Genomic DNA, 17,906 nt, shown 5'->3' on the forward strand with positions numbered 1-17,906 from the left:
CAGTGAAAATGATTTCAGGTCAGTTTGTTTGCATATGTTATTGTTTGACCTTATGTCTTTGTACTGTGGGATGAATTATCTATAATAATAATAATAATAATAATAATAATAATAATAATAATAATAATAATAATAATAGATGAACAAGTTCAGATAATCACCCAATTAAAACTTCTTACAGTGATCCTACACAAACAGAGAGACACTGAAGGCTGTGACACTTTTGTCCCATAGGTATAGTGTACTGTGGTAAAAAAAAAAAAAAAAGGTAAAGTAGTGTGAGGTTAAATGGTAAACACATGGTAAAGGGTTAAAATAATAAACAGACATATCCTGTAAACATACTAATAATCCAGACAGAATACACAGACCTGGGTCTGTAGGATGTAGATCAGTATCTATATATAGACAGAGATCAGTGTGCTGAACGCATGGATGCAGGTCACACTAAATCAAATACAGCAGTTTTGGCGCCTGACAGCGTCACATGATGGGGGAAGAGCAATGCGTCTCTGTAGCGACATGGCAGCGCGCAGCGAGGCTTCATCAGGCGAGGTTTTCTTGGTGACGTCACTTCCCTGGTAGGAGGCGTTGTCCGGCGCTGCCTGGTAAACGTCAGTGCTCTGCAGAAGCCGGCAAGTCTGATCCGGGCACGCACATCTGTCATTTCCCTTTAAGATACTTCGGATCCAGGCCGTTCACGAATTGTATACATACACGCGTAAATAGATATATATTTAAATTTTAATTAAAGAAAAACTACCTCTTACGCAATTGTTTGTACTACATTCGTCGTAAAAACCAATCTAATATTTGAACATGTTCAAGAACGGTCACCACGCAGCAGCCGACGAAGGGAAGGAGCCGGGGGGCAAAGCGGGCACCGCAGCCTGCAGCCCGGAGAAGAGAAAGCGCGTCGTGCGGGTGTGGTGTGACGGGTGGTGAGTAAGTTACATCTGATCTGATCTGGTGTGATGTCGAGAAACGCAGATTCTCCCGTCTGTAACATGAATCTGCAAAATACAGTGACTCTTGACACACGTCTCCGTGTCTTGTTCATTGCAGCCATAACTTGTCAGATCAAAGTTATCTGATGGGCTATTGCACTTCATATACAGGTCTGCTTCTGCTGAAATTGGTCCGGTGTTTTGCTACCTGTCACCGCGTAGCTAAGGCACTTTTTACAGTATAATCACTACGAATATTATGAAGTGCATCCTAAATAGCAAGTCCATGTTTAAATGATGATGATGATGATGATGATGATAATATTTTGGAAAATTCCCAATCCCAGCGTCCAGTCAGATCTTCAGAAGTTACTTTAACCTTCAGTCAGGTGTCGCAGTTTCAGCTCTAGAGCTGTCAAATGTGAAAGTGCTCTGTCTCTATATATATATGTTTATACGTTAATACAAATTGTGAGCATGATAAAGAGTAATGATCTAATCACTATTTGTTTGTTTGTCAATTTATGTAATTATTTCTCACAGTCATTTGTAATTACCTTGGGCGTTATTTTCTGTTCCCTCTCGTTTTGTAATATGATCCATAACAGTAATGATAGGGCAGTCAAGGTAACCAGTTAGCTCTATGACATTGCCAGACTCTTCCATTGAATAATAAAATGCTGAAGTTAGGACTGAGGACAGTAGGTCCACATTTAGTGTCTTCATTTGTTTCCTGATCACAGGGAAGGCCAGCAAGGTTTTTTTTTAAATAGTGTGCTGGGTGTATGTTGAAAAGCTTGATAATTAAGCTGACCCCTCCAGTTTATTCAGTGTTTGGCAGGTTGAGAGTCCTGTCCAGCTTCATTGTGTTTTCTACATGGCCAGTCATGTGTGTGGTATCAAAATATTTGTATTTGAAAATGTAAATGGGAATTTAGGTTGACAGCAGTTCTGTAAAACACCTAAAAATAAAAAATCCATAGTGTAAGGCTAAATCCTTGTGAACTAATCATCCCTTATTCTTTTTCTGCTTTCTGGCAGCTGCAATGGGTCAGAAATATGATTTGCTGAACTGTTGTTGTTCTCCTTCACTGGGCCATATTTTTCCTCTGTAGATTTGCTCGGCTGTTTAAGATAATCACGTATGTGCTTTTGATACACAGACTGTCACTATGGGGTGTTCAGCAGCCTAATTAGCACTGAGTGTACTGTAGCGTGTATTTCTCCCTTCCTATTGTAGTGTTTACCAGTACAGTAAATAATATTAATGTTGCAATCCACAAGCCTTTTGCATGTTAGCCCTCACAAGTTACTACAAGTTTGGCTGCTGTGGAACAAAGAAAACCTTGAAAATGCTATAGGCCTAATTGTGATGTCTTGCCTATGTCATGTCTTCACATTTTCCCAAGAAACTGAAACATCTCCACCCCAGTTAACCTTTAAGGTCACACCCCTTTCAACAAATGACAGAATTACATGCATCAACAAGATTAGATAATAAAGACTCACAAATCACTGCAGACAATTCATAAAATGTGAGTGCCATGTGTACTATTAAAGAAAAAAAAAGCAACAACAAACTATTTCATAATCTCTCCTAAGTAGATCCTAGATTTGCCAGAGGACTGTCACAGTGCATGGCTTGGATTCTCTAAAGCATGAATTAAGCATAAACAATAGCCTACCTGTTGCTGGAAAATGTTTGTGTTTCCAATTTTTACAGGATTGGTAGGCACATTTTCTATCAAAGACTGGTATGTAAAATGAGGATGATGTAGTAATCACCTTTTCACCCCCTCACTAAGAGAATACAGATCTAAAGAGATTTTGATCACAGAAACATCAATGAATTGGCCCTACTTTCAGCCCAAATACATTACTCAGTTATGTGAAGCGCAGGATTACAGTGGCATTATCTTGTAGAATTCCAGTTCCCCCCCCGCCAGCTCTAATGTGATTCAGAGGAATGTTGCCAAATAACTTGGATACCAGAACAGTAAACAATGGGATGGTTTTCCAATAGAGGCTACTCTCAAAAATTGGGCAAATGACGCATGCTTTGTGTTTGGATTACGTTCCAAATTGAAATGTGTTTTCTGGTATTTTAGTGCACCTTCGATCACTGCATTACTGTCACCTTTCTGCTTTGTTTTGGTAGGAATCGCCCCACCATGTCCATTTATTATTTTAATAAACCCCCGAACATAGGCCTTTCTGCCATTTGGATGAGAAAATTACATCACAGTGTTGCAAAAGGCCATGCTACATCACATATTGAATATCCATTCCTGTTTAGTGTTTTCTTCCTTCCTTTTTACATTTTTTTTAATATGATGAAAGCTTTAGTAGGAAATGACCAAGGACAAAGTTTGTATTTATCTCGAGAGCCAGCAGAAACACTGCAACGTCATTGTGATGGTTCTAAAGTCTAACCCCCCCCCTCCCTACTCACCCTTCTACGCTGCAATAGGATTTTTCGAGAACCTGCAAACCGGACATGTTTATGCAATAGGGATAGTGGGTGAAAGTGGAAAAATGTTAAGACACCCAGCGATCTTTTCTGTTGTTGAAACACACTGAAAGCCAACATGTGATGATTGAATACCAACCTTGGACAAACTCTGAAAAATCTGATATTTTCTCCTTCTAATAAATGATTAGGAAAACCTGCTTTTTCCAGTATCCGCTGTAGGCACTGCTGTATAGTTCTGTCAGTGCCTGTCAGTTTTTATTGAGCTTCCTGTGCTCATCTGTACTGAGTAAGTGGCCCAACGAATGCACAGCAGTTACTGTTGGATTACCAGAAGCAGCTCTCCATCTGGAGTTCAGACTACAGCAGAGTCACACTGACACATGTGGCCTTATTAGCCACAGCTATTTAACATGCTCTCTAGCTTAGGACAGATCTTGTTTATTGGAGAGATGGAGAACACTGTTCACAGCAATCACAATAAGAAGTATTTTTCATGTGCCATGCCATGCATTCTCCTTCTTACTGTCATAAAATGTATTGGAGTCTTGCCAGTCTCTTCCTTTTTTCTCAGCAACTTACTTAAGAGGGTCTACAATGCTTTCACCTCAAAGTAGGCTCTCATTGTTATTGTAAAGTCTCGTTAATATTTCATTACTCCAGAGTAATCAGCAACGCAGTGCCCTCTCGATGGCCCTGTTGTTCCACTCTGATAAGCAGTCTGTCCAACTCTCACTGCACCCTTATGTGGCATCTTTCTGAATGTTTTGCTATACAGTGAGGGAAAAAAGTATTTGATCCCCTGCTGATTTTGTACATTTGCCCACTGACAAGGAAATGATAATTTTAATTTAATGGTAGGTGTATTTTAACAGTGAGAGACAGAATAACAACAAAAAAATCCAGAAAAACGCATTTCAAAAAAGTTATAAATTGATTTGCATGTTAATGAGGGAAATAAGTATTTGATCCCCTATCAATCAGCAAGATTTCTGGCTCCCAGGTGTCTTTTATACAGGTAACGAGCTGAGATTAGGAGCACTCTCTTAAAGCTCCATAAGCAATCAATCAATCAGATTCCAAAATCTCCACCATGGCCAAGACCAAAGAGCTGTCCAAGGATGTCAGGGACAAGATTGTAGACCTACACAAGGCTGGAATGGGCTACAAGACCATGGCCAAGCAGTTTGGTGAGAAGGTGACAACAGTTGGTGCGATTATTTGCAAATGGAAGAAACACAAAATAACTGTCAGTCTCCCTCAGTCTGGGCTCCATGCAAGATCTCACCACGTGGAGTTTCAATGATCATGAGAACGGTGAGGAATCAGCCCAGAACTACACGGGAGGATCTTGTTAATGATCTCAAGGCAGCTGGGACCATAGTCACCAAGAAAACAATTGGTAACACACTACACCGTGAAGGACTGAAATCCTGCAGTGCCCGCAAGGTCCCCCTGCTCAAGAAAGCACATGTACAGGCCTGTCTGAAGTTTGCCAACATCTGAATGATTCAGAGGAGAACTGGGTGAAAGTGTTGTGGTCAGAGGAGACCAAAATCAAGCTCTTTGGCATCAACTCAACTTGCCGTGTTTGGAGGAGGAGGAATGACGCCAAGAACACCATCCCCACCGTCAAACATGGAGGTGGAAACATTATGTTTTGGGGGTGTTTTTCTGCTAAGGGGACAGGACAACTGCACCGCATCAAAGGGACGATGGACGGGGCCATGTACTGTCAAATCTTGGGTGAGAACCTCCTTCCCTCAGCCAGGGCATTGAAAATGGGTCGTGGATGGGTATTCCAGCATGACAATGACCCAAAACACACAGCCAAGGCAACAAAGGAGTGGCTCAAGAAGAAGCACATTAAGGTCCTGGAGTGGCCTAGCCAGTCTCCAGACCTTAATCCCATAGAAAATCTGTGGAGGGAGCTGAAGGTTTGAGTTGCCAAACATCAGCCTCGAAACCTTAATGACTTGGAGAGGATCTGCAAAGAGGAGTGGGACAAAATCCCCCCTGAGCTGTGTGCAAACCTGGTGGCCAATTACAAGAAACGTCTGACCTCTGTGATTGCCAACAAGGGTTTTGCCACCAAGTACTAAGTCGAAGGCGTCAAATGCTTATTTCCCTCATTAACATGCAAATCAATTTATAACTTTTTGAAATGCGTTTTTCTGGATTTTTTTGTTGTGATTCTCTCTCTCACTGTTAAAATACACCTACCATTACAATTATAGACTGATCATTTCTTCGTCAGTGGGCAAACGTACAAAATCAGCAGGGGATCAAATACTTTTTTCCCCTCACTGTAGATGCCCAGTGTATGTCTCTCCAGTTTGTAGCACATGCCTCCAAGCCCACCAAACTGCTGCAGTTGATTAGTTAATAGATTTTAAAGTGAACTGCAAATCAAATTTAATTGCAGGCAAGACCAGATTAATTGAGATCATAAGGACTATGAAGTGTAAACTTGTGATCATGCACTGAAGAATGCTTTTTTTACCTCTACTGTAGAAAGCCTGCTTTATTCCATCACATAAGGCATCCTGCAAATTATCATTATATTAAGGTGTGCCTTCCCCATCAAGGGAAGTGTAAACAATTACATAGAATTCCTGTGGGTTCTTTGACTCTGTGATGACCTTTAAGGTGGGGAGGGGGGGGCGGGTAAAATGATACTTGGTGTCCCTCTGCTGTTCTTAATATATCCCTGTGAATGGAAACACTTTGTGACATGAGATTAAATTTCTGTCACAGTAAGGCATGAGATCGCAACGTGTTGTATTGAACTGTTTCCGTAAGACATGGGCTTATAACAATTTGTATTTCATTACTTAAATTATTTTCTTAGTTTTGAAAATAAACCATCTCTCTAGTCTCTTTCATATAGGTATCTTTTATTGTGTGCTGGAACTAAGTTTTTTTATTTTTTTTTCTTGCATATTGTAACCCTTGCCAATAATAATGATGTGTTTCAGAGCACTGTAGTTTCATATAAATAGATTTTTAAAGTACTAAACCAGGTTAAAGCTATGATATGAGTGTTCATCTTGGATACATAATTTCATGACAACGGTATAGGATTATTATAAGCCAGGAATCCGTTGCAAATCCAATTAAACTGAATAGGTGTGAGTAGAACTGAACCAGAAAGCAGTTTATTTCTCAGTGCTCAATTGAGTTCTGTCTGGTGGTACAGAACTCTATATTGGTGCATGGAAGATTCAATCAATTCCCACTGACCTTTATTTGAAGATTATATTCAGATCAGAATGTCTAATTTTGTAGTACATATATTTCTGTACAAGAACATGGGATTTACCTTTTCATTGACCCTGCCTTTCTGGAATACAAGGTTTGGACTGAGGCCTTTAAGTTAGTGTGTGAGATTAAAGTGGTACTTGATCCAACCCATATGATGATGTCTAGAACTAATCTTGTGCATGTTGATGGTGCTGGTGGCTAGCTTCACTATCAGAGTTTATTCCTCCCTGATACGTGTTGGTTCTGGGACAGTCTGTCCAGTGCCCTGTGACTACTGTGCAACTTTGGGCCAATGAGTGTTTGTGTTTGTGTTTCAGCTATGACATGGTACACTACGGGCACTCTAACCAGCTTCGCCAGGCCAGAGCTATGGGAGATTACCTCATTGTTGGCGTGCACACGGATGGTGAGTATTCAGAAACAGTTGTCGCTAGCATTGATAAAACGCAGACCTAACCAATGTCATGTTTTTTTATCCTTGAAACCTCGCCAGTCACTGTTTACCTTAAGCCATGCCAGGGGGCTGTTTACTTCCAACGTGGCACATTTGTGATGTCTGTTTTGTAACGAGTGTGCCATTCACGCTACTTGAGCCACACAGTACAAGCCAAGCCATAGAGCACTACTGCGTTTGATCTCTTATGTGGAGAGTGTCATTTGGATAGAGCTACATTAGTTTTAATGAATTTAACAATAAATAAATACGTAAATAACGTCAGGAAACCTCATCTGCTATCTTCCCTGTTTAAAGTCCTTGTGCGCTGTAAACTCAATGCAAGTCTAGCGTTTTGTATTCTCTGCATCTTTAGAAAGCCGACTGAACAGACAGAACAATAAATACAGCCGTCAAAGATGACTGATTGGAAATGTTCTGAATTGACTACAAAATTGTCTGGACTTTTTTCCCCAACCTTTCCCTTTCCCTTTCCCTTTCCCTTTCCCTCTCCCTCTTCTCTCTCCCTCACAGAGGAGATAGCGAAACATAAGGGCCCCCCTGTGTTCACACAGGCCGAAAGGTACAAGATGGTGCGTGCCATTAAGTGGGTGGACGAGATTGTGGAGGGGGCGCCCTATGTCACCACCCTGGAAACTCTCGACAAGTACAACTGCGACTTCTGTGTTCATGGAGGTAGGCGTCTGCGAGACAGGATGACTCCTGAGAGACAGAGATAAGGAGGAAAAGAACACTACTTGCTTTTGTTGGTCATTTTCTGCTCAAATACTTTGCCAAGGTCACTTCCTTCAGTATGTGTTGACTTGTTAACAGGGTTGCTTTCAATAATAAAGGTGATGCTTTTAACCTACTCATTTAACAGTACACTGTAGAAGAAGGAAGAAAAGCAGAGTGTAATAATATGCCATTGGGGCTCTGATTTAGTACTTTGTACAGAAATCTCAAAAATGCATTGATATTGTTTTGCAGATGATATCACCCTCACTGTGGATGGGAAGGACACCTATGAAGAGGTTAAAACGTCAGGAAGATACAGGTAGGATTGTAATCAGTTTCCCTTACAGCTTACAGAAATGAAAACAAATTTGGTATTGTTTTGTCTGTCTGTCTTTCAAATGAATTGCAACATAATTGGTGTTTGCCTTATAAATCTGTGCTATGTGTGATGTGGTGGAATGGTGTGTGTCACGTATATGAAAGGAATTAAGTGAAATGCAGGCCATAGCAACTCCTTTAAATACCACACTTAGAGTCTTAGTTTTTGTTTTACCTTGGTTTAAAATTGAGGCTGTGAATTTCAATTTTCACTTCTCACAGAGCTTTGGAATTGTGTGTTGCAGGGAGTGTAAGCGAACTCAGGGAGTCTCTACTACCGACTTGGTTGGCCGAATGCTCCTGATGACTAAAGCGCATCACAGCAACCTAGTAAGTGTCATCTTCCAGACCTCCATTAAGCCCACAGAGGGCACTATAAAGAAACGTCCTTGCCACTTAAAGAAAAACTGCCATTAACAGTATCAAATGGGTATTTTTAAATCTTTCTTGCACTTACCAAAATGTGTTTATTCTGCATCTTTACAGGACAATTCAGATTACCAGCAGCATACGGACAACTTTGGAAAGGTAAGCAGATATGTTACTTTTTTAATTTAGTAAGATATTCATGTGCATAATTATCAAACATGTTGAGTCAGTGATTTAATAACCCCAAGGCAATGTCATTGAAAAGGGGAATCCAGATACAGATATCTAGGTGATGACCTGAAAGATGCCTTAAAAAAAAAAAACTGTTAAAAAGAAATTGACAGTTTCTGCTTTGATTCCGACACCATCTCTGTAACTGAAGAACAAGAGCAATGCGAGAGTTTGCTACCATGTGGTAACTTGCAGTTGTGTTCCTCTTGTGCTCTGCTTTTTGAAGGGTATTGTTCCCAGCCTTCACACATTCTGTCCTTCCTGTGCTCTGCTTACCTCTAATGAATGGCTGGCATTCTCACATGGTAGCTAGGTCTCGGCACAAGGGAGCTTTATTGTTGGTACAGTTTATAGTAAGTACCAGGGGCGCTTAGGCTTATGAATAAGTCGTCTATTGCCAACTAAGACATTATCCAGAGATCAGTCTGAATATTCACATTACAAGCAGATTGCCGTCTGAGAATATATATATATATATATATATTTTTTTTTTTTCTTGACACTGTAGGAGTTTTTAATTAAAAAACAAGAAGTCAGTTCTATGAAAATTTTCTTATTTTGCCACTAGGTGGTGCTTTGACACTTACTGAATACATCAGGGGTATACAGTTGTAAAACAGACTAAATTATGGGCTAATTTGAGAGGCTCATGTGGTTCACTGGTAGATTTTAATGACCTAATGAATGGTCTTCAATACTAGCTCCGATTTGAGAAATAAGTATTTGCAAGGTAGGAGCCTGAGGTTTCTGATTGAAATTGCTCCAGGTTTATAAAAATTGTTGGGGGGGACTTTGTTTTTAGTTGACCCAACCCTGATCTGTTTGTTCAGATGCTTGTGTTTGGACTGCCGCAGGGTCCTAAAGGCCGCAGTCCCTGGACAGGGGTGTCCCAGTTCTTGCAGACGTCACAGAAGATCATCCAGTTCGCCTCAGGCAAAGAGCCACAGCCTGGAGACACCATCATCTATGTGGCTGGAGCCTTTGACCTCTTCCGTATCCTTCTCGCAGCAAACATTACCACAGAATCATTGTGCCCAAATAGTAGCATGTGGTTCATGCCTTTACCCAAGATAACTCTGTATAATTGTGTAATCTTCATAGAGATGTGGAGGGGTCCTTGGTGTTGAGGTTTGGTGTATTTGGGAATGCAGTTTTGCCCTTAATATTCTGCATTAGATATTGGGCACGTGGACTTCTTGGAGAGTGTTTATAAGCAGTCAGATAAGCCATATGTCATCGTTGGGCTCCATTTTGACCAGGTGAGTGACATCATCAGAAGGTGGCTTGATAATATATGTGGCAATTTATTAGCCACCAAATAGACGTTAATAGATTATATTTATCAATTAACAAAATGCAAAGTGAGTGAACAGAAGATAAATCTACATCAAATCCATATTTGTTGTGACCATCCTTTGCCTTCAAAACAGCATAAATTCTTCTAGGTACACTTGCACACAGTTTTTTAAAGAACTCGGCAGGTAGGTTGGCCCAAACATCTTGGAGAACTAACCACAGTTCTGTGGATTTAGGCAGCCTCAGTTGCTTCTCTCTCTTCATGTAATCCCAGACAGACTCGATGATGTTGAGACCAGGGCTCTGTGCTCACTTCCAGGACTCCTTGTTCTTCTTTACGCTGAAGATAGTTCTTAATGACTGTCGCTGTATGTTTGGGGTCATTGTCATGCTGCAGAATAAATTTGGGGCCAATCAGATGCCTCTCTGATTGTATTACATGATGGATAAATATCTGCCTGTATTTCTCATCATTGAGGAGACCACTAATTCTGACCAAATCCCCAACTCCATTTGCAGAAATGCAGCCCCAAACTTGCAAGGAACCTCCACCATGCTTCACTGTGGCTTGTAGACACTCATTCGTGTACCGCTCTCCAGCCCTCCGGCGAAAAAACTGCCTGATATTTCAAATTTTACTCATCAGTCCAGAGCACCTGCTGCCATTTTTCTGCACCCCAGTTCCTGTGTTTTCGTGCATAGTTGAGTCGCTTGGCCTTGTTGCCACGTCAGAGGTAAGGCCACTTCTGACCAGACTGCTCCGGACAGTAGATGGGTGTACCAGGGTCCCACTGTTTTCTGCCAATTCTGAGATGATGGCACTGCTGGACATCTTACGATGGTGAAGGGAAGTAAGCATGATGTGTCTTTCATCTGCTGCAGTAAGATTCCTTGGCCGATCACTGCGTCTACGGTCCTCAACGTTGCCCGTTTCTTTGTGGTTCTTCAAAAGAGCTTGGACAGCACATCTGGAAACCCTTGTCTGCCTGGGAGAGAGCTTGCTGATGCAGTATAACTACCTTGTGTCTTGTTGCTGTGCTCAGTCTTGCCATGGTGTATGACTTTTGACAGTAAACTGTCTTCAGCAGCCTCACCTTGTTAGCTGAGTTTGGCTGTTCCTCACCCAGTTTTATTCCTCCTACACAGCTGTTTCTGTTTCAGTTAATGATTGTGTTTCAACATACATATTGAATTGATGATCATTAGCACCTGTTTGGTATAATTGTTTAATCAAACACCTGACTAAATGCCTACAAAATCCCTGACTTTGTGCAAGTGTACCTAGAAGAATTGATGCTGTTTTGAAGGCAAAGGCAAATATGGATTTGATGTAGATTTGTCTTCTGTTCACTCACTTTGCATTTAGTTAATTGATAAATATAATCTATTAACATGTCTATTTTTGAAAGCATTCTTACTTTACAGCATTTTTTCACACCTACCTAAAACTTTTGCATAATACTGTACATTTATATTATACTGGTTTGAAAATCGGGCAAAGTGGACTGCTGCAAGTTTTTATTCTTCTAAGACAGGGGTAGTCAATAGGTAGAATGCAGGCCAAATCTGGACCACCAGATGCTTTTGAAAGGTCCACTAGAATTATTTGACATATTATCATTATTTTTTTTTTAATGTATTATTATGGAGGTTTGTTGCACTCAATGTTTATTATTGTGTGGAACCTAGTAGCAGCCCTTTCTGGTTATTAGCCAATAGGATTTGATGTAATGTGGGATGTCCTATCTAGAGTTAGTGTTCCCGTTAGATAATTAGTTGTTTGCTCAAAGGTTCCCGGTTCTGACGTCTTTATAGACATTCTGGACTGGGGCAAGAGGGCCACTTTGTACTAGTAAAACAAAAAGGTATTCGGTTTCTTTTCATGATTTCTATAAATAAACAGCTGAACTGTGGATCATTGGTCGTGTGGGCATATTTCAACTTCCCCTCCAAAATATAAAAGTGCATACAAACGACTAGTGGTGTATTTAGAGGGGGGGCACGGTGCCATAGCTTGCAATAACCTAGAAACTCCTACATTAGCAGTGGAAACAGTTTATTTCTAGCAGGTGCACAAATTGAAAATTGTGCATCTTCACCCATTTCAATAACTGACTAACATTTTATTTTTGTACTTTGTCAAATGAATATACTAAATATATAAGCAACGTGGTATATTACTAATTCACAGAATTGTGTGTGTGTTGGAAAGGGGCATTTGGAGGTGTGATTTTTTTTTTGTTTCCCCCCTCTGGAGTCTGGAACTTGACTATACTATATTCTTGACCAAGAAATTTGGACCCTGACAAAAAATAATTGACTACCCCTGTTCTAAGACATTCAAGTTTTAAATGATTGTGAGTTGCTTTAAAAGTATAAGACCTACATCTTGAAATGCTGTCAGGTTGCTTATGTAGAATTGTTTTAAAGCCACTTGTTGCAGATGTCAAACAGAGTTCCTGCAGTTTGTCAAACACAGACCTGTTTAACAAGTGATTCATTAATTCCTTTACCTGAAAGAAATCCTTTAAATAACTTCAGTTTTTGCAATAGTTGACTCCTACACTGCCAGCATGCACATGTATTTGAGCTGTATTCATTGTGTAGATGTTTTACATTCTATGGGACTACAAACGGTTTTCAACGTGCAGGATGTGGTTTGGAAATATATAACCCAACAGGACCTTCCTTCCATCTTGAGGAAAAATAAACACGGCTGTGTCTTTGCAGGAAGTGAACCGCTACAAGGGCAAGAACTACCCGATCATGAATGTCCACGAGCGAACCCTCAGTGTGCTGGCCTGCCGGGTGAGTCACGACTGCTCCCACACAGCCCACTCCACATGTTAATAGACTCTCATAGACCTCTTCACTGATGTTCCTGTGCAACATACATTTGTCTGCATTGAAGAATCAAGCTTGAAAAGATCCTGTTGCCTGCTGCTTCCTCAGAATATGTTCAGAAATCTCCCAACACCCAACAGTGAGCTCTCTGTGTGCATCAATCCACGACTCTATATAACATTAAACATTAAATTAATAATAAGTACATTTACAAAAGTAAATCAGTTTTAGTTTAATTTCTCAGAACAAAGCTTTTTTTTTCGTAGTCAGTTTTTCTTTTGCTGATGATTTTATCCAGTGTATTTGCAAGGATCTATATAAAGAGTCACTGTATTAAAGAAAATGAAAACTCAAGCTCAATGTTTCAATTATAGAGTAAAACTGCATTAGTTTACATACTGCAAAACAAAAACTGCAGCAATATGGGTAATAGCAGAATTATGCAGAAGATAGGTATCTCATAGTATAAAAAGGATAAGAACAATTGCCCTTCCACACTTTCACTAATTAGGGGGAAATGTTACGCTGCACATGCCAGGTGGAGATAAGTCCACGTTGTTGCACCCAGGGTTCTCTGCAGTGGGTTTACCAAAATAACCGGCGTTGCTGTTTTTTTGTGGAACGCACTGCACTCTGAAATTAATCCAGTTACCCCACCAAAATCACATGTAATCTGGGAATATCTCCATTATCTCAATGCCCATTTGGTTTTCCTTCATACATGACTAGATGGTCACACTGAGTGACCATTGCTTCTGTAGCTGTAATGTTTTGTTTTTGTTTCCTATTTTGCACTTCTCAGTATGAACTGTATCAAATTTGACCCCATGTCAATAGTCTTTCTATTCCTATAAGGGCCACTAAGCTGGGATACCATAAGCAGGCCTGCCAGGCCTCTGTATAAAGTGTGATTACGTCTCAGTGTTGTGCCTCTGGGAAGAAGTGGGTCGCATGAACGCACAATTAATGCAAAGATTTGTTTGTCTGTCTGTAGGCATGTAGAAAGTTGTCTGTAGCATTGAATTGAGATACTTAATATTCAGCAATGCTGCTTACAATTCTAAGATGGCTGATTTTGTTTTCCTGCTTATTTGACCTCTTCGTTCCAATCCATGTCACTACTCTCTGGTGTTCAACCTTCTAGTAACTGCTGTTCAGTGTGGCACATTCCTCCTATTCTCTTAATCACCAGGCACATTAAAACACATTGAAATTATCTCTGTATCCTTACTAGAATCAATAAACATGTGTCGTGAGAATTTGGTAGATAAGATGAGCGCTAATTTAAAAATACTCTAAAACTGCATTCTGGCCTTGTGCACTTCTATCCACTTGTGGTCCTGGAGCACCTGCATCTTTTAAATATGATTTTAAATAGTCAATTGCTAAGTTGGTAATTCAGATCAGTACATTAAAAACTCCATACATATCTCGAGCTCCCGTGAATTACAACCAGGAGACTGAGGGCTTAGAAAAGAGCATCATTGGCCGGTGGTTCATCTGAAGAGATTAACCAAAATATGTTGTAAAATAATTTAATTTGATAGTAGACCAGGGCCTGTATTCATAAAGTGTCTGAGAGTGAGAAGTCAGTCCTAAGTGCCTGAAATATCCGAGAGTTACATCAATTTGGTCCTACTTTTACTCTTAGGAATAAAAGTTGTTCATAAAGATTCTTTAGAATGAAAAGTACTCCTAACTCTACCAATATTTAGGAGACCTCACAAGGTCCCCTAACTAGTTAGGACTTGGGAGATGGCAGCAAATAAGAAGATGGTGTCAGCACACCTTCTGTGAAAGGAAAGGTGTTACAGCGGTGTGATGATGAAGAGTTATTGTGACGATATAGATTGGACAGAAATGGAATATTGTTTCTTCCACAACTGTCAGAAATGCGGCACTGTCAGCAGAGATAAAGGTGTGACAATGTTGCAGTGTCTGGAAAGGGGGAAAATGCAACAATGTATCAGTGATGATTTGGGACCATCATCACGGCCTTCAATTAGCAGAATTTCAAACCCTATCAAATATCAATGATCAGTGATCGCACGTTTTTCTTTTTTTCTGTTTTTTACAAAATGAAGAAAATACTTGAACAGTGACGGACACCTAAACTTTCGTGAACATTAGCTAAAAGTTTTTCCTACGATTGGATCCTACTCAAAGCTAAATGTAGCTGTAAAAGGCTTTGTAACTAACTCCTACCCCCTACTCTGAGGGAGGAGTAGTTTTACTCCCAAACTAACTTTTAGCATTATTCCTAGGAGAAATTCTGAGATGTTTTATGCATACGGGCACAGCTAATAAAAATGTCTCTTTCACCAGTACGTCTCAGAGGTTGTGATTGGAGCTCCTTATGCTGTCACGGCAGATTTGCTGGATCATTTCAAGGTACGCAATAAAAATGTTTTATTGTCTGCCTTCAGTCTTAGTAACAGTCATACCGCCATCAGACATCATTGTAAATGTACATGTGAATAAAGCCGCTGTTTTTCTGCTCCTCTCAGGTTGACCTGGTGTGTCATGGGAAAACTGAAGTGTTTCCAGATAAGGATGGATCAGACCCATACGCTGTGAGTAGTTTTACCTATAACCATCTTCCTGTATTTGCATTGGTGATTTACAATTGGAAGTCAGAATCTACAGATCTTACTAAACCTGAACAGTTTGATTTTTACTTTTTTTGACCTAGAGCAAACCTAAGTCTTGCTAAATGACCTATTAATGTGTTTCCCACTTATTTTATGACTTAATGCTTCTCTGAGATGGAAAGTATGAGAAGAGAATATTAATATATACTTTTCTTTTTATAAATGTATATAAATCTATATAGCAACCCAAGAAACGTGGTATTTTCCTTACTGTGGACAGTGGAAATGACCTCACTACAGATGACATCGTGCAGAGAATTATCAAGAACAGGTGAGTGTTACTATGAGATTGACTTGTTAAACAGTGTTTGTATGTGGCCTTTCATGTACAGGAGGCTGTGGAGGCCTAAATGAAAATTGCTCAGTTTAGGGCTGCTGAGGACTTTTCTCAGCATCTGGTTAGTTTGGAGGACATAGCATTGTCTTCCATCTAAATTGCTGCTGTTAGCGCTTCAGCAGGGAGGTGAAATGTGATGAGGAAGAAAAAAAACAACTGGCGATTCAGTCAGGGAAAGGAAAGCTCGGTACAGTAGACGATAGGAGGGAGGCTCCTTCTGTTTCCTGGGAGAGTGACAAGTCTATTCCTGTCGTCTGTGTTTCAGGCTGTTGTTCGAGGCCCGAAACCAGAAGAAAGAAGCCAAGGAGATGGCGGTGATACAGGCCATGAAGAAACGTGAGGAGGAGAAGACACAGGAGTTGGGCAAGGCCGTGCTGCAGCAGGGATTGGAGAATTGAACAGCCCAAATGCCTGCGGGCGGGCGAGGGGACGAACAAAACCACATCCAGTTGCCTGTGCTGGAGGTCCTGTCTCCCTCACCCGGGTCTCTCCATTTAACTTCAGCAGTCGAAAGACTTATAGGTGTCTCTTCTGTTTAATATGGTCGTGTATTTCTTTTTTGGGGGTATGACATTCTTCCTTTGACTTTGAGCAATGTTTCCTTACCTGGGATGCAAGTCACTCCAATAACTTTTGGTTAAATTAGCGAGAAAGTAGAAAGGGCTTTGTTTAACGTATTGAAGTGGATCTGAAAGCCTTGTCCAGCTTAGTTCACTACCATCTCTGATTTCCAGAGAGCACAACCTCAGTATGACAGATTGTACCATACTAACAAATATGCCTGTTGAAGGACCATTTTGAATTTGTTTTTTTAACAACAACATCCTCATGTACATTAATGAGATTATTAACTATTGCTCTCAGTTTGAGATGAATGAAAGAGATCTGTGAGCTGAAATGATGCACTAAAACAAGGCACCATCGTCCCAACTTCGATTAATTGAATTACATTTAATATCCAGATACAGCTGACAGTTCAGCAATCAGTCCCTGCTCTATGATCTGTGTAGAGTATGATTTTAGACAAGCGATGGCCTAGAGACCACTTATGAACCCACACTTTTTAATGCAGGACCAGTTATCACTAATGAGGCAAAAAGTGGCCACTTTGAAGCTATGTCACTCCTTGTGAATGATTGTATGTTTATAACAGTTATGATTTATGATGTTTTAAACATAGTACTTCTATTAAGTATATGTTTTCATTCTGACAGTTGGAAATAGGATTCTCCTGTGGGCGGCACCATTTACAATAAGAACTTCCTCTCTGACAGAAATCTTACTTGAAGCCCATGGACTTTTGACTCTGTTTTCCTGTCAGAACAAGTGGCTGTGTTTTATGTTTGACCTATCCCAGGTTTGTACAATAGTATTTGTAAAAACCGGAGAAATTGATTTGAATTTTAATGTTGCTCTAATCTTTTCTTCTTGGCTCTATTTAAGAAAAGTGTGAAATGTAAGTATGGGCAGAAAAAGGTCTGATTGGAAAACACTGACAATTATTTTATGTTGTTCAAGGGGATGAAGGGGTCATAATCAGGGAGACAAAACCACTTTGTACAAAAAAACTCCCACAACCTTTGTAGCCATTTTTCGCAGATCAACTGGGTGTTTTACAAATATGTCATAATACTGTTGTATAGCAGCTCAAAGAATTTATCCATTGCTAGCAAGAGACTAAATTCTGCAGCTTTTATTTTGCTTGTACAGTTGTTGTTGTTTTTTTGTGGGGGGGTGGGGTAGGGTGGGGTGGGGGGGTAATTTATATCATACAATGCAAATTAAAATAGTTGTAAAATTTGAAACTTAAGAAATGTACTTGAATAGTTTTCTTTATTGCCGTCGTTTGTCGTGTTTAAAGAATCACAATTAAATTGCACACTTCCGTCTTGGTTGAGTGCGATTCCAAATGTAGAGACAGGGTCCTCTGCACTTTGGTTTTATAAAC

At 40.1% G+C, this 17,906-nt stretch overlaps 1 protein-coding gene across 2 annotated transcripts; it reads left to right on the forward strand.

Annotated features, from left to right (window-relative positions):
* The first annotated feature begins 615 nt into the window (after positions 1-615).
* Positions 616-17,691, forward strand: pcyt2 (phosphate cytidylyltransferase 2, ethanolamine). 2 transcript variants are annotated; one of them, XM_066704577.1, is made up of 13 exons: positions 616-941; positions 6,999-7,087; positions 7,649-7,810; positions 8,105-8,171; positions 8,476-8,560; positions 8,717-8,758; positions 9,661-9,823; positions 10,007-10,089; positions 12,857-12,934; positions 15,296-15,361; positions 15,478-15,543; positions 15,804-15,892; positions 16,224-17,691. In XM_066704577.1, the coding sequence occupies exons 1-13, from the start codon at positions 820-822 to the stop codon at positions 16,354-16,356; spliced, it is 1,245 nt and encodes a 414-aa protein (XP_066560674.1). In that variant the 5' UTR covers positions 616-819; the 3' UTR covers positions 16,357-17,691. The 2 variants fall into 2 exon arrangements, with proteins under 2 accessions (XP_066560674.1, XP_066560675.1); XM_066704578.1 differs by having other exon boundaries at positions 9,685-9,823.
* The last annotated feature ends 215 nt before the right edge of the window (positions 17,692-17,906 follow it).

Source organism: Amia ocellicauda, chromosome 5 (genome assembly GCF_036373705.1).
Source record: "Amia ocellicauda isolate fAmiCal2 chromosome 5, fAmiCal2.hap1, whole genome shotgun sequence".
NCBI classification, from domain to species: domain Eukaryota; kingdom Metazoa; phylum Chordata; class Actinopteri; order Amiiformes; family Amiidae; genus Amia; species Amia ocellicauda.